The following is a 23,267-nucleotide window of genomic DNA, read 5'->3' on the forward strand; positions in this document are numbered from 1 at the left end:
TCTTCACTGTTTATGTTCTTTTATCTTCAAATGTAGACAGCAAACAAGGCACACCAAATTATTCTTAAATTTGCAGGGAAATTTACCACTGTATAAGTTTCTCCAGTCTAGTAACAAGTAGCCCAGGCAACACAAACACTACTGCTCCTCTAGGCAAGAGGGTAATGCTGGTCTTGTCCATTAGGCTTTTACTTTTCTTCTCAGGCTTGTAGAGTGGCTACTGGCACAAGAAATAAAATCCACTCTTTTAAACCCCATCAGCTCTTCCCCCATCTCACCTGCTATGAATGTCAGACTCATGGCACAGATTCAGAATTGCATGGATCAGCTCAAGGATCAGACAGCCTGGATTCAGGAAGAAAAGGAAGAAACTAAGTCTTCCTGATTTCAGGATGATAGGGAGCATAATCCAGAGAATTATGCTATATAATCTTATGCTTTGGGACTTCACATATCCCAGAGAAGAAAAACAGTCAGAAAAATAGCCCTCAAATCCCTACATGTTCCCTTTTAGGAATGTCCTTACCAATTTGTTCTCTCACACCATGGACATTGTAACGCCATTTATGATAACTGGGAAGCATCTCCTTCAGCACAAACATGATACAAGGGGCCAGCCCTTGGCTCTGGGTGCTACCAAGCTGTCCCTAAAGGAAACCATATCATGAGATCTAAAATGGAAAGTCTTTCAAATAATATAGAATAAACTGCCAGAGTAAAAGCCCAAATGGAATCAAGACAATGACCTTGCACGGGTATAGAAGCAGTAAACCAGAGGATACTGATAAAAGGAATCATATGTGTTAAGTTCTTAAGTCAAATGAACAGTCCACATAAGGCCCTTATCAATCTGGGAAAACAACTCAAGAGGTATAAGCACCCAACAATGAGTGCCAAAGAAACAAACAGAATCAGGGAGGAGGCAAATTCCAAATCAGTACAGAAAAGTAGTTATTGGGGCAGTTAGGTGGCACAGTGGAAAGAGCACCGACTGAAGTCAGGAGGACCTAAGTTCAAATCCGGCCTCAGACACTTAATAATTACCTAAATGTGTGACCTTGGGCAAGTCACTTAACCCCACTGCCTTGCAAAAACGAAAAAATAGTTACTTTCTGCATTAAGTATATACAAGTTCTTCCACAAATCTTTTGGTGAGTAACATTTACACAAGAGAGGTCTTATAGTCCTTGTATTACCACTACCAAACATAATTCAAGGGCAACATCATATCAATAAATGCTTCATAACTAATGAGAACTTACCTTGACAAGAGTGGTGATTAAGCGCAGAAAGGCAATGGTAACTCCATATTCACCCTGTGGTTGCTCACTATTCATTAAGAGGTTTCCATAACCTCCTGCATTCATCCCTTCAGCACTAGCAAAGGAAAAGAAAGTCAGCATGAAACCCAAAAGACAATTCTTATATTCCCAAGGTAGCAACAAACTCTTCACAGAGAACATTTCAATTACCTCTCAGGAAGTCTAAGTGTAAGAGAAACCTACAAAATGACCTATTTTATACTTAGTGAAAATATATAAAATATATTTCACTCAGCAAAGGAGACACTCTTATGTCTAAAAATATGCAGTCCAAACGTAATTTTTTTTTAGGTTTTTGCAAGGCAAATGGGGTTAAGTGGCTTGCCCAAGGCCACACAGCTAGGTAATTAGTAAGTATCTGAGACTGGATTTGAACCCAGGTACTCCTGACTCCAAGGCCGGTGCTTTATCCACTACGACACCTAGCCACCCCCATAATTTTTTTTTTAAGGAAGAATGATCAGATGGGCAGATTCTAGTATTTTATGTATTGGGCTCCTGGACTAATGAAATTCATAAAGAACAGAAACAATGATCTGGTTGCATTTTTAAAAAGAAAAGTGGATGTCAAATGCTTGGACTCAGGATATATGGATTCTTTAGGCTAGAAAGCCCACATACCTACAGTAAGTGATGTCAGGTGATAAGCATGTCCTTCTCTTTGAGTCTGATGACCACAATAATGCTTTCCAGTGGGAGGAGAGGAGTCAAAATTAAGCAGCCTCCCCCCTACACTTTCCTTGTCACCTCTTGCTTCCAAAAAGACAATTGAAAAGGCAAGTGGAAGCAGGAAAATGGTAGGTAAAGTGGAATCATTCATTTATTTGAATTAGTGAGGATGCTCTATATTTCTTTATTTTTTTTTATTTTTTATTTTTTGCAAGGCAATGGGGTTAAGTGGCTTACCCAAGGCCACACAGCTAGGTAACTATTAAGTGTCTGAAGCCGGATTTGAACTCAGGTACTCCTGACTCCAGGGTCGATGTTCTACCCACTGTGCCACTTAGCCACCTCGATGCTCTACATTTCTAACAGATTTTTCCCCATAACTAAAATCTGGCTCACCTAATCATCTGACTCATATTGGAGACTGGATGGGCTACAAATGGCAGAAACCCTGTGTGGCGGAGATCAGTCCAGACCTATGAAGGGAAAAGAAAAGCTAAATATTTACTTTTCTCCCTATTTGTGCAGATTTCATTTCTTTTAGTGCTAGGAAAATGGAATCTCACCTTAGCTGGATTCCGGGCAGCTAATACAGTCAAACAATTGACACAGGAAGCAATCACATCCACAGGAGGAGAGATCACAGTTGTTAACCTAAAGAAGAAAATCAGGCCCTGATATTTACTGAAAGTACTGCACTCAAAAAAGGAGTATTTGTTCCATGACAAATATTATTTCAAGTTTTGCTTCACTGTCAGGCTAGCTAAACAGGAAATACCTCTATTGGAAGGAAAGCTACTAAACAAATGCCACCCACAGACTAAACTGGATTAGGACCAATGGATGTGTTGTCCTAATTCCTAGAAACTCTAACATGTCTGAGAATAATTACTAAGAGAGTAGGGAAATTCCACTGCAAGCATTTTCATATAACTGTAGACTACCCATCAACAACTTACCTCTGCAGCAACATATAGATGCGTGATGTGATTGGCAGGAGACAATCAGCTATGGACAAATCGGTGCTGATAACTTTGTGAACCAGGTCAATGATAGGCTTGACCCGCTGGCAGTGCTGAATCACATCTGAGGGGAAAGGTAGTTTGTGGACTTGAAACTAATTCCTTTTGGATCATGACCAAGCCTATGTAAAGCAAATCAGCAAGACAGTCCCTTGATGGTCCCAAGTTATACCTTCCTGTTTATCGACTTCCCTCAGCCACTGTGCCTGACTTCCAAGTTGTTCTTACCTGCTGTTGATACAACATGCAGTAGCATTTCAATCTCACAAGTGAATAGAGTCCAACTGCTGTAGGAGTATTCCCAGCGTACTAGGTAAGCCCGGTCATCCAGCATTACCTGACCCACTGTGCCCTGAGGTATACGAAGATTGGTCTGTCCCCCTACATCAGGAAGAAATAAGGGAAAAAAATTAAGCTAATGTCTGCAAATTCAAAAGCAAAAAATTTCTTCATTATCAGCATTATGCTAATCACAGCATTAGTCCATTTACCTTTTTCTAACTCTTTTTCAAAAATGTATTTATTTTGAATTTTACAATTTTCCCCCAATCTTGCTCCCCGTCCCACCACAGAAGGCAGTCTGTTAATCTTTACATTATTTCCATGGTATTTATGTATCTACGCTGAATGTGATGAGAGAGAAATCATATCCTTAAGGGAAAAAAAAATAAGTATAAAACATAGCAAAATTATACAATAAGATAACTTTTTTTTTAAATTGAAGGTCTTTGGTTTTTGTTCAAACTCCACAATTCTTTCTCTGGATACAAATGGTATTCTCCATGGCAGATAGCCCAAAATTGTGCCTATTGTACTGATGGAATGAGCAAGCCATTAAGGTTGATCATTACTCCCATGCTGCTGTTAAGGTGTACAATGTTCTGGTTCTGCTTATCTTGCTCAGTATCAGTCATGCAAATCCTTCTGGGCTTCCTTGAATTCCCATCCCTCCTGGTTTCTAATAGAACAATAGTGTTCTATCACATACATATACCACAGTTTATTAAGCCATTCCCCAACTGATGGACATTCACTCAATTTCCAATTCTTTGCCACCACAAATAGGGTTGCTATGAATATTTTTGTACAAGTGATGTTTTTACCCTTTTTCATCATCTCTTCAGGATATGGTAATGCAGGATCAGAAGTAAGCATATTTTTTGGTCCTTTGAGCATAATTCCAAATTGCTCTCCAGGAAGGTTGGATGAGTTCACAGCTCCACCAACAATGCATTAAGTGTCCCAGATTTCCCACATCATTTCCAACATTGATTATTGTCCTTTCTGGTCATAATGACCAGTCTGAGAGGTGTGAGGTGGTACCTCAGAGATGCTTTAATTTGTATTTCTCTAATAAGTAGTGATTTAGAGCAATTTTTATATGACTATGAATCACTTTGATTTCCTCATCTGCAAACTGTAAATTGTCTTTAAATAGCCTTTGACCATTTGTCAACTGGGGAATGGCTTGTTTTTTAGGCTTTTTTTTTTTTGCAAGGCAAATGGGGTTAAGTGGCTTCTCCAAGGCCACACAGCTAGGTAATTATTAAGTGTCTGAGACCGGATTTGAACCCAAGTACTCCTGACTCCAGGGCCGGTGCTTTATCTACTGCGCCACCTAGCTGTCCTGAATGGCTTGTTTTTTAAAAATTTGACTCAGTTCTCTGTATATTTTGGAAATGAGTCCTTTGTCAGAAATACTAGTTGTAAAACTTGTTTCCCAATTTACTATATTTCTTTTGGTCTTGGTTACAGTAGTTTTGTCTGTGCAAAAGCTTTTTAAAATTTAATATATTCAAAATTATCTGGTTTGTTTTAATGATGTTCTCCATCTCTTCCTTAGTCATAAACTGCTTCCCTTTCCATAGATCTGACAAGTAAACTAATCCTTGATCTCCTAGTCTGCTTATACTATTGTTTTTTATGACTAAATCCTGTATCCACTTTGTTCTTATCTTGGTATAGGGTGTGAGGTGTTGATCCAATGCAAGTTTCTTCCATACCAACTTCCAATTTTCCCAATAGTTTTTATCAGAGTTTTTATCCCAATAGCTGGACTCATTGGCTTTATCAAACAGCAGATTACTGTAATCATTTCCTGCTATTGTACCTTTTTCTAACTCTTTACCATTTCTAATGAAACATTTTTAATATTAATAAAAGATCACATTTGTAAAATGGTTTACATATTACAAGTTAACTTTACATTTATAAAGTGCTTTTCTCAAAATAAAATATCATTAGGAAACTATATGCTAGATAAGCTATAAGTTATTTTACAGTTGAGGAAATAGGTTCCTGAAATACTAAGTGACTTGCCCCAGATGCTAAGTCACGAAGTTAGGACTTGAACTCTCAGTCTCATGACTTCAAATTCATTGCTTTCCCCCAATCCTATCCTACTTTCCTAAAAATCTCTACTAATCTAGGAGAATTACTTTTCCTAACAGCCTCTGAGATAATGTATAGATGTCTCTTTAAAAATACATTTCTCCATTAAATAAATTATAAAGATGCCTATTTAGAAGCCACTGTAAAATTCAATTAAGAAAAATTCACCTTTATTTTTTTAAGTTAAAATAATGAGCTGGTTTTTTTTCTTACCAAGAGGGTAAAGGAGTTTTGGTGTCTGCCTGCGCCAGAGAGTCCCATCTTCATGTGAGATCACATCATGGGGCCTATGTTTATAAAGCTCATTGTAGAAAGACATTTTATCCAGGAAACTATATACCTGCAGATGAAGACAGAAACTCTGGTTATCTGCAATCACCTTAGGGTCAAAGAGAAGACAGTCTACTTCCTGTTCTAATTTTCTAATCAGATTAGTCAACAGGAAGTCTTCCCAAAATATCACATAGCTACTTTGCTATCATTTGAATAATTACAGTAGATATCATTTGAATTACTCATTTGATAATTAAGTATCCTTTATATGTTTCATGTTGCCAACTAGAAGATAAATCTGTTAAGAGCAGAATCTGCTTTTAATTTCTTTGTATCCTGCCATTGTGCCAGACAGATGCTTAATAAAAGAACTCAAAATTTAGAAAAGATCACTGAACATAAAGTATGGGCAACATCTTATATTAGGTGCTGAAGGAGATAAAAGATGAATTAAGTATTGTCCCAGTATCTCAGGATCAAAATTTAACTTTCCCCTCTTGATTTTCTCAGACCTTTTGACCCAAAGAATTCTGATAAAGGAATAAAAATACTCCTTGCTTATCACTGCAATTTACAAACTCTACCTTTATCACCACCACTCAGCAATTTCTTCCTTTTTGAAGATTATTAATCTATTCCCCAATTGGAGCTTGGTGACAATTACTTTTCGAACCTCAACAACATTCAACTATCTTTCTCAATGAGATAACTGCCTGGCCTACAGACTTTTTTTCCCAACTCACTCACAAATGGTCCACTTCTAAGTTTATGAACTCTAAAATTCCTATATCACAACATCATAACTCTACCTTTTAACTCCTAACTTGGTTCTTTGTCCACACTGGACCCATGCCCATTAAAACCCTTATCTTCTCATTTCCTTTTCTAGAACATCACACTAGTATTGGCTTTTCTGTCTTCCCTTCCCTATCTCAATCCCTTAGAGAATAAGTTAAACTACCCTACTATCATTTACATTCAAATTTTTTGCTTTGTTTTACCAATTTTGGATTACCAGGACCATCTACCTCTTTAATTCCTATTCAGATGAAAAGAATGAGAAAAAGCACAGAACCAAAATGATTACATCTGCAACAAATCTATTTTACATAACCACAAATGAGTATTCACTGCAGGAAGGTAATAACACACTGGCTATTTCTATTCTAGCCTTTTAATTCCTCCTCTTAACTCCTTCTACACTCCTTCCTGTCACATTCTTTTTTTTTTTTAAAGCTTTTTGGAAGACAATGGGGTTAAGTGGCTTGCCCAAGGCCACACAGCTAGGTAATTAAGTGTCTGAGGCCAGATTTGAACTCAAGTACTCCTGACTCCAGGGCAGGTGCTCTATCCACTGTGCCACCTAGCTGCCCCTTTCCTGTCACATTCTTAACTTCTTATTTCACCCAAAAAAATAAGGCCATTCACCAAGAGCTCCCTATTTTCTCTTCCTCTAGTCTCATCATTCAAATCCCCCCCCCCCCGCCCAATTATCTCCTCTTTTATCATTGCCTTGCATGAAGAAGCCCTTGTCTTTGTCAATGCAAGCCTCTCTCCATGGACTACTGATCCTATTCTATCCCATCTTCTCTTACTCCCACTATCATCTCTCACCAATATTACATCTTCCCACATATAATGTGACTCCTTCCCTATTATCTACAAACACACTCATGACTCCTTCATCCTTATAAAACCCTGATTGATCCAACCATCTCCATTAGCTATTATCTCTCTCTCTCTCTCTCTCTCTCTCTCTCTCTCTCTCTCTCTCTCACACACACACACACACACACACACACACACACACACACACACACACAATTGGAGCGTCCACTTTCAATTTTCTCTCTCACATTTAAACCTTGCAATTTGGCTTCTGACTTCACCTTAAAATACCCTCTCCAAAGGCATCAATCATCTCTTAAATCTCAATTCTTCATTTTCCTTGACTTTATACGCTATGACATTGAAAACCAGCCTCTCCTACTCTCTATGGGATTTTATGACAATTTTTTAAAGTAATTTTTCTATCTGACTGCTCCTTATTCTCCTTTGCTGATCTTTATCCTCAAGATCTGTCCTTGGCCCTCTTCTCTTTCTCTCTCTATACGAATTCATTTGATGATTTCATTAGTTTCCATGGGTTTATCATCACTATTCAGATGATTCAGATCTATATATTAGGCCTTGATCTCTCTCCTGAGCTATAGCTGTTTTAACAATTGCTTTTTAGACATACAAAATACATGTCCTGTGGTCATCTGAAACTCAGTGTTCGAAACAGATTTTATTATTAACCCTATATTCAGAGGCAACTAGGTGGCACAGTGGATAGAGCACCAGTGCTGAAGTCAGGAGGACCTAAGCTCAAATCCAGCCTCAGACATTTAATAATTACCTAGCTGTGTGACCTTAGGCAAGTCACTTAACCCCATTCCTTGCAAAAGCAAAACCAAACAAACGAAACCCCTATATTCTTTCATTTTTTGATATTACTGTTAGGGTTATTATTCCAAGTCACCTGGGCTGACAACAACAGTAATATCCTTGACTCCTCACAAGTTTTTCACTCTATTGTTAAATCCCATCATTTTTACCTTGGAAACATGTCTTGTAAACATCTTTCTCTTCCCTCACATAGTTATCATCCAATATATCATCCAGGCACTGATCAATCACCTCTGCCCTGGACTATTGAAAAGGTCTTCTAAGTGTTCTCCAATTCTCTTTACATTCATCTGCCAAAGTGACCTTCCAAAGTCATAAATTTTTCTCTATCTCTCTCATCCACACCCACACACACCTCCAAAATCCTATTTGTCATTTAGAGAATGTCACAACCTTTCCCCTTCATTTCTTTCCAGTCTTACACTTTTCTCCCCTCACAGACACTAAAGATCCAGCTATACTAGCTGCTGTGCTGCTCTTTACCCATGACTCTAGCCTGCTGACTCCATGAATTTATACTATTCCTTAGATTTGGAATACTTTTCTTCCTCATCTATTCCTGGTTTTTCTCAAGACTCAGCTCAAATCCCTTCTTTTATAGGAAATCTTCCCTCCAAGATTTCCTTCTATGTATATGTTTATCATGTGCTCACATATGTGTGTATATATGTGTGTGTGTATGCACACACACACATGCATAGTTGACTTCCCATTAGAAGATGAGGATCTAGAGAATAGTGGCTACAGCCCTGTCTTTCCTCGTAGCCTCAACATACAACACAGTGCTTTTAATACAGCAAGCTCTTAATATATGTTTGTTGAATGGCAAATAAGAAAATACTTCTTGCACTCCACATATATAATTAATATATTGCTTGGAGAAGCAGAAGGAAGAACATTTGGAACTCAAAATTTTAAAAAATAAACTAATAAACAATTGAATAGGTAAAAAAAGTAAAAAAATAAATGCTTACTGACATCCTCACACTCAAGCAGTTGCCCAATTCTGTCAAGTTTTCCTTTACACTACCTTTTGCATCTACTTCCTTTTATTGCTGATACTATCACCACTCTTATTCAGGACCTCATCTCCCCTACAGTATCCAGTCTACTCTAAACAGCTTTCTAACTCTATCTCCCTATCTTCAGCCTTTAGCCTCTTCAATATATCTATCACACAAGTTGCCAAATAAACTTTTCTAAGATATAGGTGAGAGGCACCTAGGTGGCCTAATGTATAGAGCAAAGGCCTTGGAGTCAGAAGGACCTAAGTTCAAATGCGGCCTCAGACACCTAGCTGTGTGATCTTGGGCAAATCACTTAATCCCATTGCCTTGCAAAAACTAAAAGATATAAGTGGAAACATATCATTCTCTTGCTGATAAAATCTTCAGAGGTCTCCCATTCTCTTTAATATAAAAACAATCTCTTTTCACTGTGATTTGAATTTCCTTTTTCAGCTTTATTCCAGATTACTGTCCTTTCTATACTCTGTGATCCAATCAAACTGAACATAATAAGCTTTCTCATCTCTATGTTCTGGCACAGGCTGTCCTGAATTCCAGAACAGTCCAGAATCCTTATCTCCATGTTTTAGAAGCCTTCCCTTCTTTCAAAACTTAGTTTACTCACCTTCCCCCTACAGCCTTCCCTAATCCCTGCCTTACTTGTACACATCCTCTCCCTCTTCAAATTTTTTTTTTTAGGTTTTTCAAGGCAATGGGGTTAACTGACTTGCCCAAGGCCACACAGCTAGGAAATTATTAAGTGTCTGAGGTCGTATTTGAAACCAGGTACTCCTGACTCCAAGGCCATTGCTCTATTCACTGTGCCACCTAGTCGCCCACCCCCTTCAAATTTTTCTAAAGCATTTTATCTGACTTTCTCCTTTCCTCCCATCATTCCTTACCTCATACTATCCCTATTATTAATCTGTGCACATTATACAAAACTCTAGTTCCTGCTCAAGCCCAAATAGGGTACTTGAGGAATTATAACATCATATTGAGGTTTTTTTTTTTTGGTCCAACATTCAGCATAAGACTTTACATAGAGAAATAACTCAATAAATGTTTGCTGAAGGGGTAGCTAGGTGGCACAGACTTGGAGTCAGGAGTACCTGGGTTCAAAATCGACCTCAGACACATAATAATTACCTAGCTGTGTAGCCTTGGTCAAGCCACTTAACCCCAATGCCTTGAAAAATCAATAAATCAATCGATCAATCAATCAATAAATAAATGAGCAAATGAGTGAGCGAACAAATAAATAAATAAATGTTTGCTGAATATGGCTAAACAACTAAGGCATGCAAATTCTAAAGATCACTTCCCTAGTTTTCCCAATGAGATAATAGAAAAATCTTGAATTTTAGATGAAGGCTTTATTGAGAAGATATTAATACAAAGTCTTGTAAGGATAACTCTTACTTTTCATAAGCACCTCACTGCATTACATACCTTTTTGGCTGTGGATTTCCCTGATACAAGGGCTCTGAGCAATTGTAAAAGAGGAGAGAGGAGATGGGGGAACATCCCACAAACACTGTCAAGGATGATCCCTAGCCCAGAAGTTGGTTCCTAATAGAGGAAGGAATTAAAATGATTAATTTTTCCTTTTCAATAAATCAAGGCATAACTTCACCCCTATTAAGCCAGACAATTACTATTAAAACAAGATTTTCTCTAAATTCTCCAGCATTCAAAACTTTTTATCTTTATCAAAAAATCTTTTTCTACCTAACAACTTAAGCTTCTGAAATGACTGCAGCAAAATATTATTTAAAAGAATAGGAATTACTCCATGACAAGATTTACTATATAAGGGAGTAATAAGTGACTGCCTTATATATAATATTATGTAGTGGAAGGATTTGCAGGAACTGATGCTGAGTGAGATGAGCAGAACCAGAAAAACACTGTACACCTAAACAACAACATGGGGGGTGATGATCAGCCTTGATGGACTTGCTCATTCCATCACTGTAACAATCAGGGACAATTTCAGGCTATCTTCGATGGAGAATACCATCTGTATCCAGAGAAAGAATTGTGGAGTTTGAACAAAGACCAAAGACTATTATCTTCAATTTAGAAAGAAAAGTTATCTTATTATGTAATTTTGCTATATCTTGTACTTTATTTTTCTTCTTTAAGGATATGATTTCTCTCTCCTCACATTCAACTTAGATCAATGTAGACTATGGAAATAATGTAAAGACTAACAGACTACCTTCTATGGAGGTGGGGGAAGCAAGAATAAGGGAAAAATTGTAAAACTCAAAAGAAATAAAATCTTTCTTTAAAAAAAATTTTAGGGGCAGCTAGGTGGTGCAGTGGATAGAACACCGGCCCTGGAGTCAGGAGTACCTGAGTTCAAATCTGGCCTCAGACACTTAATAATTACCTAGCTGTGTGACTTTGGGCAAATCACTTAACCCCATTTGCCTCGAAAAAACCTAAAATAAATAAATTAATTAATTAAAAAAATAAGATAATTTTAAAAATTATATAGTATATACATAAATAACAAAACCAAAAAAAAAAACACCTACCTATGGGGGAAAAAAAGACAATCCTTGACATATGTATCTTCTTTTTTTTAATTTATTTATTTAGGGCAATGGGGTTGAGTGACTTGTCCAAGGTCACACAGTCAGGCAATTATTTAGTATCTGAGGTCAAATTTGAACTCAAATCTTCCAGATTCCAAGGCCTATGCTCTATACACTGTGCCACCTAGCTGACCCCCAACACATGTATCTTTTTCTTAAAAATATAACCATTGATATTTAAAGTTATTTACCAAATATTTGCATCTTATCTACCAAAAGTGAAGTGCAAATGACTACTAGACAGAATCTCAGCCTAAATCTTATCACTTAAAATTAGATTTTTTTTAAGGAATATTTTGATTCTGTACAAAAGCATAGTCCAGAGGTGGAAAAAAAATTGAAATATGTAGATTCAATGAAATTTTGCAGGACAACTAAATCATACAGCATAAGTAAGCATATTAGCATTAGGCATAGCTTTGGGGTTATGAGCTTCTAGTAATACTGAGAACAGTGGTGGTAGGTAAACATTCACTCAGAAGCCAAATATGCACACCGAAGAGTTGTAATACTTTCAAAAGAATTTAAATGTTCTGCTACTCGTTTTGAAGTCCCATCAATAGCATTCAAAAAAAGGCAAATGGGGAAGCTAGTATAAAGTCACGTTCCTACTAGGAAAAAGGGTGGCTAGGTGGTGCAAATGGATAGAACACTGGCCCTGGAGTCAGGAGTACGTGAGTTCAAATCCAGTCTCAGACACTTAATAATTACCTAGCTATGTGAACTTGGACAAGCCACTTAACCTCATTGCCTAGCAAAAAAAACTAAAAAAAGAAAAAAAGGGATTACTGATTCAATATGAGAAACCCCTTTCCACCTAAGGAATTCTGCAGCAGAAATGCAAAGTACCTGGACTTACCGTTCCCCAGAAGAGTTCAGGAAGAGAAGGGTCTGCTAGAACTTCACATGCTGTATCAATGACATCCTTTAAAAGAAAAGAGAAAATAGACTGACTTGGCTTGGTAGTTTCTTGTTTATCTTTTCTCACTGCTTACTAATGTCAGATGTCTCTGTATGATCTAGAGCTATGAGCAAGACATGCATAAAACTTATTCTATTTCTTCAGTTGTTTTGTAAACTCCAGAGCACTTCAGTTGTCTCATGGTCATGTTTTTCTATGTTTGAAAACAGATTCCTATCCTTATGGGTCATTAAAATACAAGTAACACCCAAACCCTAAAACAATAGTTTTCATATCTTTTGAACTTTAAACTGGAACCAATATCAGGCTTATATAAACTACTATTTGTAGGCATTTTGTTGATAAGCAGCTTTGGTAGCTTTCAGCCAAAGGATACAAAAAAATTCCAATACTTACTTGCTGATTGCCTAATGTGTGTAACTCCAGTGAGGTGAGAACAAAAGAAAGCAGTCCATAGATGCACATGCAAGCAGTACTGGTTGTACACTGTAAAACCAAAGCAATCAATAAGGAATAAGACCAGTCCTTCCCCTGCCCCACCCCCAAATCCAGACCAACCCCACTTTAGTTTATTTGAGTAATTAATGAGAAAAGAACCTGAGGTTTGATCAATTCTCCCATCCAAAGGCAAAAATGTCCAAGGATCATAACAGTCAAGGGAAAAAATACAATTTAAAAAAGAAACCATGAAGGAATGATTTGAAATGATCATGGAAGAAGACCTACTTTTGCTACTAATAGTAATGCTAGTACGACTACTGCTTATAGATGCTTTCATTTAAAAAATGTTAACAAGCATACTGTATACATTTTGCTTTCTCATTTTGCTTTTTAATTTTTATTTTCAGTTCCAAACTCTCTCCATTCCTTCAACCTCCCCACCCCTAGCCCTTGAAAAGGACATTAATACAGTGAAGTCATATAAAATGTGTTTCTACATAGTCAAAAGATGCTTAAAACTCATATTTAAGGGACAGCTAGGAGGCATAGTGAATAGAGCACTGGCCCTGGAGTCAGGAATACCTGAGTTCAAATCTGACCTCAGACACTTAATAATTACCTAGCTGTGTGGCCTTGGGCAAGCCACTTAACCCCACTGCTTTGCGAAAACTAAAAAACAAAACAAAACCAAAAAAACAACCCTCACATTTAATAGACAGGGAAATTGAATTCAGCAAGAACTATCCTCCATCATACCATCACAGAAATAGTTGATGTTGGTAACTGAGTCCTAAGTCTTGGTATGAGGACTCCCTCAACTAGTACAAATTCTATTATATCAGTAACTTAGAGTTTTCCTAAGGCTCAGATAGTTAAGTGACATGCCCATTGCAGCTGTCAAGTCAAATATTCTTTCTACCATACTATACTGTCTTGCTGACAGAAAGCATAGATAAGCCTCACTCACCTATCTCTGAGAAAAAAATTATTAGTGCTTGTAAGAAATTAACCTAATACTACTGGGTATCACTCTAATGGAATTATTGAGCTGAATTTCTACCTTACTAGGCCAAGGATGTAAATGATACCATTCATATGAAACCTTAGAATAAGTTTCAAGAAACTTTCTACACAGACTTATACTAGCTAAAATTGAATCCAAATAGAAAAATATTTCACCATCATTCTGACCAGGACTAAAGATCAGGTTGATCTTTAAGGAACTATTTTATTCTCAGTCTATTCTTCATTCCCAAATGCCTAGGAAAGACTCACATTATTTCCTCCACTGGCTAGTGATCGGAGTAGTTGTGTTAAGTACTGGAAAACATTGAGTTGGATGGCTGTGCTACCCATTCTCCTGATGACACTGCTCATTTCTTCTGGATTTAAGGTATGACGGAGTAAAGCCCAGGCTAAAAGAACAGGGGCATGATGAGGGATGTCCCCTAAGGTTAACATCAGGTGGTCCATATTCTGTCAAGGAAAAAGAATAATATCTAATATAAAAAAAAAAGGAATGATCAAGACCTTAGTTATTGATATCAATCATGACTTTGGGATACCAGTGGAATACTAACAAAGGATAAGAAGGACACAAGATTTTCCCCTAAAATCACTTTCCTATTATCACAAGAGTTTCTTAGTAATCACCACTGACACAATAAAACTCATTTAGATCATATTTGTTAATAAAAGAATCAAGATGGAAAGCGATAAAGGAATCTGGAAAATCCTAACCTCACCAGAAGATTTTTCCATTTGCAGGAAAGATCACAGAGCACTCAAAAATTTGATCAATTATCCTTCAAACTATGGATTACCTTCAATTTGCAATTCATAATCTTTGTATGAAAAAATATGGATGGAAGAGAAGGGTAAAGAAAATCAATCCTTCTTGGAAACTGGATGATCAAAGAGGCAATGTGGTTTAGTAGATAAAGAGTCAGTCTTGGAGTCAGGTATACCTGGGTTCAAGTCCGACTTCTGATACACCTGGCTGTGTGACCTTGGGCAAGTCATTTAACTTCTCAGTGCCCCAGGCAATTTTCTAAGACTACAAGGTGCAGAACAGTTGCTGATCTACATTGGTGGGAAATCCTGTGGAAAATCCTATATTGGGAAATAAATTATATCTTGTTTAATCTATATTGTAATGTGCATATATTCAGGGGAATCAATTTAATCAACTAACTAACCTGTCAAAGATGGTCATATCCAGAGTGTTAACAATACTCCCAAAGAGATCTTCATATACAACCAAATCCAAAGTTTACCTGACATACAAGCCCGTCCTGGGCAAACTGATGGAGCTCTGTCCTATCATCCAAAGCACATTTATGTAATGAGTCAATATCCATTCCCTCCACCAGGATAAGGGCACTGAAGTAACTAAAAAAGAAAAAGTATCAAGGGGTCATAAGTGAGGCTCTAGACATAGAATAAAGGAGAATGCAATTAACTTCACAGTATACTATTATTTTTACCTAAAAAAAAAAGATGAAACAAAACATAATGAATCAAAGATACTCTGAATAATACAAAAGTCAAGAGGAATAAATGAAGCTCTAGAGAACAGCAAGAATGAAACTTTATACTTCTTGCTTTTTAACAGAATGATGGTGGACAAGAAGTGGGAAATGAGATATAAATGTTCAAATACTGATTTACTTTACTATACTTAATTGTTACAAGTCAGCTAAGTGAAACAATTGATAAAGTGAAGAACTTGGGAGTCAGGAATAATTAAATTCACATACTGCTACTTACTAGCTGTGTGACTCTGAGGGGGTTCACTTAATCTCTCTAAGGCTCAATTTCTTTATCTGTTAAAATAGCAATAAGAATAGCACCTACCTACCAGGGTTATTATGAGGATCAAATGAGATAATATATGCTTTGCAAACCTCAAAACTTTATATAAATGCTATTATTATTATTTTTACAAAAAATTATATTGGAGAGAAGGATGAAGTAGTGGATAATAGGGAAATAACAGTGATATTTAACAAAAACCCAGGGGGGCAGGCAGCTAGGTGACACAGTATATAGAGCACCAGCCCTGGAGTCAGGAGGACCTGAGTTCAAACTCAGCCTCAGACACCTAGCTATGTGACCTTGGGCAAGTCACTTAACCCCACTGCCTTGCAAAACCTCCCCTAAAAAAAAAAACCAGTAAAAGTTTTTTTTATAAGAGCCACAGACAATCATATTAATATGAAGAACCTTAAAAAGTATTTGTGTACTTTTGAATTTCTCCTTTGCAAACAAAGTTACTTATGCTGGCATTCTGTCAATCTGACAAAAGTCCTCTCAAAGACTCAGAAACACAGAATCTGTGAAATTTGGAAACCACTTCACTGATTGACTAAGTTGTATCCAAAAGGGAGCACAGACAGACTTTACATGTAGTTGTTAAGCCTCAGCTAGAAGGCCTCCAAAGAGGGGAAACCCATTCCACTCTGGATGGCTCAAACCCAGAGTTCCCTCTTTGCAACATGCTGTTCACCCTGCCTTCTAAAGCCAAAGAGAACAAATCTAAACTTTCTTCCTTCTTCCTAACCTTTTCTTAGCATGCCTTTGAACAGTCTTCTCTTCTCCCATCTAAATATCCTTAATGTCTACAACCAATTTTCATATGGCAAGAACTCAAGGCCTTTCACCACCAATACCAGTAATGTTAAAATGGTCAGGCCTTCCTTTCATAAATTTTAAAGCACAGAAATAAATACAGAATTCCAGGTAAATTCTAAAAAGGGTAGAGTGCAGAGAGACTATCATCTTATTCCTGGAAATTATACCTGTTAATGCAATCCAAGATCGCAATGACTTTCTTAGTTACCATATCATCTTGCTGACTCACTTTGCTTGATAATGGTTCATGGACTTGTTAGACTATAGAAGGAACAATAGCCAACAATTTAAATGGATAAAATAGGGAGGTGGGGAAAATAAAGAGTCTTAAGTTCACAAACTCTTTCAATTAAAAAAACTTCAACCTCACCCCCATCTCATACATATGCAGTTGATTTTTTAAAACACTCAAGTCTAAGTGTACATATTATTCTACTGGATTTCATATAATATTCAATCCATTGCTCTAGCTTGGTAAAATCTTTTTGGATTCTGATTCATTAATCCAATATGTTAATTACCCCTCTTAGCTAAATGTCACTTGCAGATTTATGAGCATGCCATCTATACCTTTTTCCAAGACAATGACAAAAACATTAATTGAATTAAGCACAGATCCTGGAGGACACCTGCTACCCTGACATGAAACCATTGAGGACCCCTCTAGGCAATACCACTTACCCAGTTATACATTCAACTAAGTGTAGCAACCATGTAGGCTATATCAATCCATTTCCTCTAAGGAAGAATATATATATATATATATATATATATATATATATATATATATATATATATATATATATATATATATAAAATCTGTAACATTCCTTTCACCTATCAGTTAATTAACTATCAAAACAGGAAATGCTAGGTCAGTCTGACACGACTAGATAAATGGCTTTTTAGATGTTATCCTTTCTCTTTAATGAGCCATGAAAGAATTTCCCTAGGAATTCAAGTCAAATTCTGGCAGACTCTATTCTCTTCTCTTCTTTGAAAACTTGAACATTATTCTTCTCCAAACTTGCTCTATCTCATTCCTTCTACCATATTTCAAATATTATTATAAGTTCAGCAATCATATCTGAGAATTATTTCCTTTCCTGAGAATCTGGGTTCATCTGGGCCAGATAACTTGAATTTATGAAAGAATCCAAATGTGTTCTTACTTAATATCCTTGCTTCTCCTAGGCATCAGTTCAGTTGATAGAGTAAAAAGTGTGGGATTCAAGTCAAAGGTCCTGAGTTCAAAATCTACTTCTGCTCTATTCTAGCTGTGTAACTTTGAGCAATCACTTAAGCTCTCTTGGCTTTAGTTTCTTATCTGTAAAATTAAGGAAATAATTAGACAGCTTATAAGGTCCCTTTCAGCTCTACAACTCTAATCCAAAAATACAACTCCTAACCCTATTTGTTCTGTAATCTCACAAACAACAAAGTCAGAGGAGACTTCTTATTATTATCAGGTATACTGTTAATAAACAGAATGAATACCAGATACTTTGGTAGCCAGAGTACCAATATTTCTATTTTAATAATAGGGCTACAGGGAAACATATTCCACATGGAATCTCTGATAGCTAGATTGATTAGAACACTACAATTGATCATGAACTTAAATTCTGTATGATCCAGTAATAAACATGCCTCAAACCCAGATTGCACCCTTAATCCAAATCTGTCATCTCAGCACCCAAGTGTGATATTGTCAGAAGGAAAAAAATAAAGGAGAAATGATGTTTCAGCATAAATCAATCCTTATTCCTAAGAATTCAAAGTATATGCCCTATAAACTAAGTGAGTAAGGACATGTTCCATATGAAGGGTAATATATTATTATTGCTATTCAAAGTCCCAGACCACATAATTCTTAGTTCCACCCTCAACTCAGCACACAATCTTAAAACAGTTCACTCATCTGTTTCCCTAACAATGAAATGAGGAGTATATCCATTCCTTCATTCTCTCCTAGTGAAACAAGAGTAACTAAATGTGTCTGCTAAATGTCCTAAACTTGTAGACCAAGAATGAATATTTTATATACTGAAATGATCAATGTCACTCTAATTCAGATACTTACCCAATCCGATCGACAAAAGGATCCATGCTCTCATCCACCAAATGTCTATTGGTCTGCCTACAACCAAATCCTTGAGCTTTGAACATCTTAGTTAATAGCAGCAGGTCACTGGGAACCATCTCAAAGTAGGCATAGTAAAGGAAAATTATTTCCAGCAGCATTGACTGCTCTCGCAGGCACTGAACAAACCATCGTGACACTTGACGCTCAGTCTATATAATCAAATGAGAAAGATAAAAGAAGGGATATTTAGAAAAGAAACAGAGATGAAACAGGACTTCAATTCAACATTTACTAACTCCCTACTATGTGCAAGGCACTGAGGATATAAAAACTAATATAAAATGGGACCTGCCCTCAAGGGGCTTGCCTTTAATGGGATATAAAATTTAAATAGTTATATTCAAGCAGTTTATATTTCAGGACTGCAATTAAACCATCTAAGTTGCTGTACTAAAAGATCTTCACAGTTCATTGCTACAACTGTATACAATATCCTTTAACATTCTGTGTGCTCAGAAAAGACAGCTTTGAAGAGTAGTGAGATCATCAATAAGGATAATAAGGAAGTTGAACACTTAAGCTCACAGTTTCATTAGTTACTTTTCAAGAGGAAAGGGAACAAATTATAAAGGTGAATAATATTAGGTTAAAATGGTTTTGATGCAATATTAAGTATTTTCTAGTTAGTATGAAAGCAATATATATCATATGTCTGCTTTGAACTATATAACATCCAATAATTTTTTAAAAGAGGGTAATTACATACATTTTCTAAACAAATAATTTAATTTAGAATACAATTTAGTGTCTTGTGGGAAAAAGGCATACAACTGTTAAGAACTAGAAAAGTTGGGGCAGCTAGGTGGTGTAGTGGATCAAGCACCGACCTTGGGAGTCAGGAGTACCTGGGTTCAAATCCAGTCTCAGACACTTAATAATTACCTAACTGTGCGGCCTTGGGCAAGCCATTTAACCCCATTTGCCTTGCAAAAACCTAAAAAAAAAAAACAACAAACAAACTAGAAAAGATGTAATACCATGAGATTTCCATGTGTTTCCCATGTTGGTGCCTCTGTTTTGTAGAGCTCCTCAAACTGCTGCCGGTACTTTGTGACCAGTTCCTTCTCCAACTTATCGACACATTCAGAGTATTCAACCTAAAAAAATTAAAACACAATTACTGTAGCTATAGCAAGAAATATTCAAATGTATATGACCAGAGATGATGTACAGTATATTAGCTACAACAATTTAAACAATATCATAGAGAATCATGAAACCAGGAAATATTTACCCTGTAAGGATGCCTCTCATCCTGGAAATATGTGAGTAAATGTAAGACACAACGTAGAATACAGGTTCTTTCCTCATAGTAATAATCTGCAATCTGAAAAGACCAAAAGTATATTATTAACACCTAGCATGATACCCTAAGCTTAGTGGGAACTCAATAAATATTTGTTGCTCATTATATAAAATGCCAGATTTTTTTCAGTAAGTGGGTTAGTTATGCTCAACTGCTCTTTTTCTATCTTCTTCAATGTAATATGGGATAGGAAAGAGAGGTGAATAGAAATATGTCAAAAATATAGTAGAAATCAAAACTATTAAAAATATTTTTAACATGCCTTTTGTTGATTAGGGTTGTACTTTCACAGTTAAAAATCACTGTAATTATGAAAGTACAGGCACAAAAGCCCAAGAATCAAAAGGGGAAAAAAGTTTTATGTACAAAAGAAATTAAAACCTTCATGAGTCAATAAAACTATTAATAATATAAACATGTTTCCAAACAAACTCTCTGGCATCATTTCTCAAATATAGAAACTTTAAGCAAGCCTGAAAGGCAATATAGGAATACAGAAAAGCAGCACAGCCTATGACAGCCATCACAAGAACAACATGGATGTTTGTCTCAGCCAACTGGAAGCAAATTCCTAGGTGTAACTTTCTTATAAACTTCCTAGTAGGAAATTGCTTCAGAGGCTAAATAATCAAATCCTAATTTAAAGAGAAAGTTTTTTGAAAACAAAAGATGTTGCTAAGGAGGTGGATAAGAAGAGGGCCAGGGAGAGAGGAAAGGAGAAAGTAAAGAAATGAAAATAATTCTGAGCGACTTGGGACTTGAGAGAAAAAAATAACTAGGGATACAAATTTAGAGATCAATTAGACCAACTCTCTCAGATCCATAAGTATGCTTTTACCTCCACTGAAAAGGCTCTTCTCACAAAAACACCCACTTTTAAAAGTTCCCGTATTTCAAAAATGAGTTAGCAGACTCCTTCACAAAAGAACTCATCCTTTCACTAATGATAAAGTAGGATCCAGCAAATGGCAGGAATCCAAAATGTTGACGGAAATCAAAATAAAGGCTCTGACAGCCAATTTTATTAAAAAAAAATAGTTATCACTGACCTTCAGGATCAGAGCCTGGCTCTGTCTCTCATCTTGCAGTACTGTCTATAAGAAAAACAAACAGGAAATAAATAACTTACAGTACTAAAAGCAATGACAGAGATTGAAGATAACTTTATTTCTTATCATTTTAGCTGCCCTAGGGAACATCTTTTTATTCCTCAACTATCTAAGGGTACTACATTTGCCTCATCAGTCTTTGGTCTCTCAGACCTTAAAGTGTCCAAGAATTGGATCTCATTTTGGGTTATTGTATGGAGTATAGCTGAAAGCTTCAAAAGTTTCCTTAGAATGATTTAAATTAGGTTCATTCCATTAAATGCAACTATTAGTGACTAACATTGTATACTCTGTTGCCTGTTTACTAAACTAGCTCTCCTTGTTTCTTTATTTAAGCATTTTCTATGTGCTGGTTCCTGGGATTAGGTTGTCAGGGATACAAAAGTCCCTGCTCTCAAGGAGCTTACATTCTAATGGGGAAGACAACACATATTGTGTATAATCACATTCACATCATATACCAAGGCATATACAAAACACATTGAAAGCAGATTTTTCTACTCTTTCTAGTTACTGATGCCTTTTTTCTTGAAGGACTAAGAAAGTCCTTATATGGAATACCTGAGTTGAATCTTGAAGGAAACCAAGGACTCTAAGGAGTGGCAGTGATAACAGAGAACATTCTAGGCATGAGTGACACAAACAGAATGGACTGAGATGGGAGACAGTGTCCCACATGAAAAACAGCAAACAGGTCATTATGGCCGAGCCATAAGGGAAAGTATGGAGAGAAGAATGAAGCCAGGCACTGACTCCAGTACATCAAAAAAAAAGCACCCCAAAAAACCTATAGCTATGGTTACCACTAATGCTGTTCTGAGTACTATAGCTGATGCATTATTTCTATTACTGAGCAGACAGTTTTCAATGGATGCCACAGCTAAAAATTTCTTGTGCTAAAAAAGGCAACCTGGCAATATATACTCCATTAGTATAATCAATGTCTCTCTGGTTTTTCTGGGGTAATGGGGTTAGTTAAGTGACTTGCCCAAGGTCACACAGCTAGTTAGTATAAACTGAGGCTGGATTTGATCTCAGATTTTCCTTATTCCAGGGTGAGTGCTCAATCTGATGAGTCACCTAGTTGCCCCCAGTATAGTCTCTAATTACCCAGGGTCACTTCTGTTCTATAATAAGACTTCAGGGAAGAACCTGACTAAAGACTATCAGAAAGGTGGGAAAGGGTCACAACTGCAAACCTTTAGTGAGTCCCGGGTCCCCCTATAGTCCTCTTGAAGGTAACACTGAAGTAACTGCACACTCTGCTCTTCATCAAGGCCCTGAAACAAAGAGAAGACATGACAGCATATGGACAATATCCAATTCACCAAAGAAACCACCAAAGGGAATAACAACCAGCCATAATATTGTTTCATTGTCTTATGATGTGTTAGGCACTGTGCCACACACTCTCCAAGTAGTAGTTTATTTAGAGAGCTGGATAGAATAGTAACCAAAAGTACTAGACATGGAATCGGGAAGATTTGAGTCCAATTCCATTCTCAGACACTTCTTAGCTCTGTTACCCTGGACAAGTCACTTAACTTCTATTTACTCCATTTTCTCATCTGAGCATCACCTGTAGTTCTCGAAATGTTGTGAGGAGGTAGGTATCACTGTGATTTTCATTTTATAGATGAGACTACTGAGACAAAGGGTCAGTGACTTGCCTAAATTCATATAGCTAGTAAGTAAATGTATGAAACTGGATTTGAAATCCAGTCTTCCTGATTCCAAGTCCCGCACTCACATCCACAATGCTACTTAGAAAAACCAAGCATGGGGGCATGTGCCTGTAATAGTTGGTATGGGAGAAGTATAAGCAGGTAAATCACTTAAGAACTGGATTTCTGATTAACAGTATGACTAAAGTCAATGGGATATCCACTTAATCCTGAGTCCATATGGTAAGCCCCTGGGAGAAAGGTCTAAGCATCAACCTACCTATGGAGGGGCAAATGGGCCCAGGCTG

The 23,267-nt window shown here is 36.8% G+C and overlaps 1 protein-coding gene across 3 annotated transcripts in view; it reads right to left on the reverse strand.

Annotated features, from left to right (window-relative positions):
* Positions 1–23,267, reverse strand: part of NUP188 (nucleoporin 188) — a 46,319-nt gene that overhangs the window by 13,288 nt on the left and 9,764 nt on the right. For 2 of the 3 annotated variants that reach the window (XM_074210984.1, XM_074210985.1), the window contains exons 5-22: positions 22,495–22,575; positions 21,236–21,280; positions 20,115–20,207; positions 19,858–19,977; positions 18,818–19,029; positions 15,378–15,492; positions 14,377–14,577; positions 13,057–13,146; positions 12,598–12,663; positions 10,585–10,704; positions 5,615–5,741; positions 3,239–3,391; positions 2,948–3,074; positions 2,555–2,642; positions 2,388–2,464; positions 1,263–1,377; positions 527–647; positions 279–345 (exon numbers count right to left, since the gene is read on the reverse strand). In XM_074210984.1, coding sequence (XP_074067085.1) covers positions 279–345; positions 527–647; positions 1,263–1,377; positions 2,388–2,464; positions 2,555–2,642; positions 2,948–3,074; positions 3,239–3,391; positions 5,615–5,741; positions 10,585–10,704; positions 12,598–12,663; positions 13,057–13,146; positions 14,377–14,577; positions 15,378–15,492; positions 18,818–19,029; positions 19,858–19,977; positions 20,115–20,207; positions 21,236–21,280; positions 22,495–22,575 — 2,018 coding nt within the window. Of the gene's footprint in view, positions 1–278; positions 346–526; positions 648–1,262; positions 1,378–2,387; positions 2,465–2,554; positions 2,643–2,947; positions 3,075–3,238; positions 3,392–5,614; positions 5,742–10,584; positions 10,705–12,597; positions 12,664–13,056; positions 13,147–14,376; positions 14,578–15,068; positions 15,185–15,377; positions 15,493–18,817; positions 19,030–19,857; positions 19,978–20,114; positions 20,208–21,235; positions 21,281–22,494; positions 22,576–23,267 lie in introns of those variants that run through there. The other variant, XM_074210986.1, reaches the window with a different exon arrangement.

This window comes from Macrotis lagotis, chromosome 1 (genome assembly GCF_037893015.1).
Source record: "Macrotis lagotis isolate mMagLag1 chromosome 1, bilby.v1.9.chrom.fasta, whole genome shotgun sequence".
Taxonomy (NCBI): domain Eukaryota; kingdom Metazoa; phylum Chordata; class Mammalia; order Peramelemorphia; family Peramelidae; genus Macrotis; species Macrotis lagotis.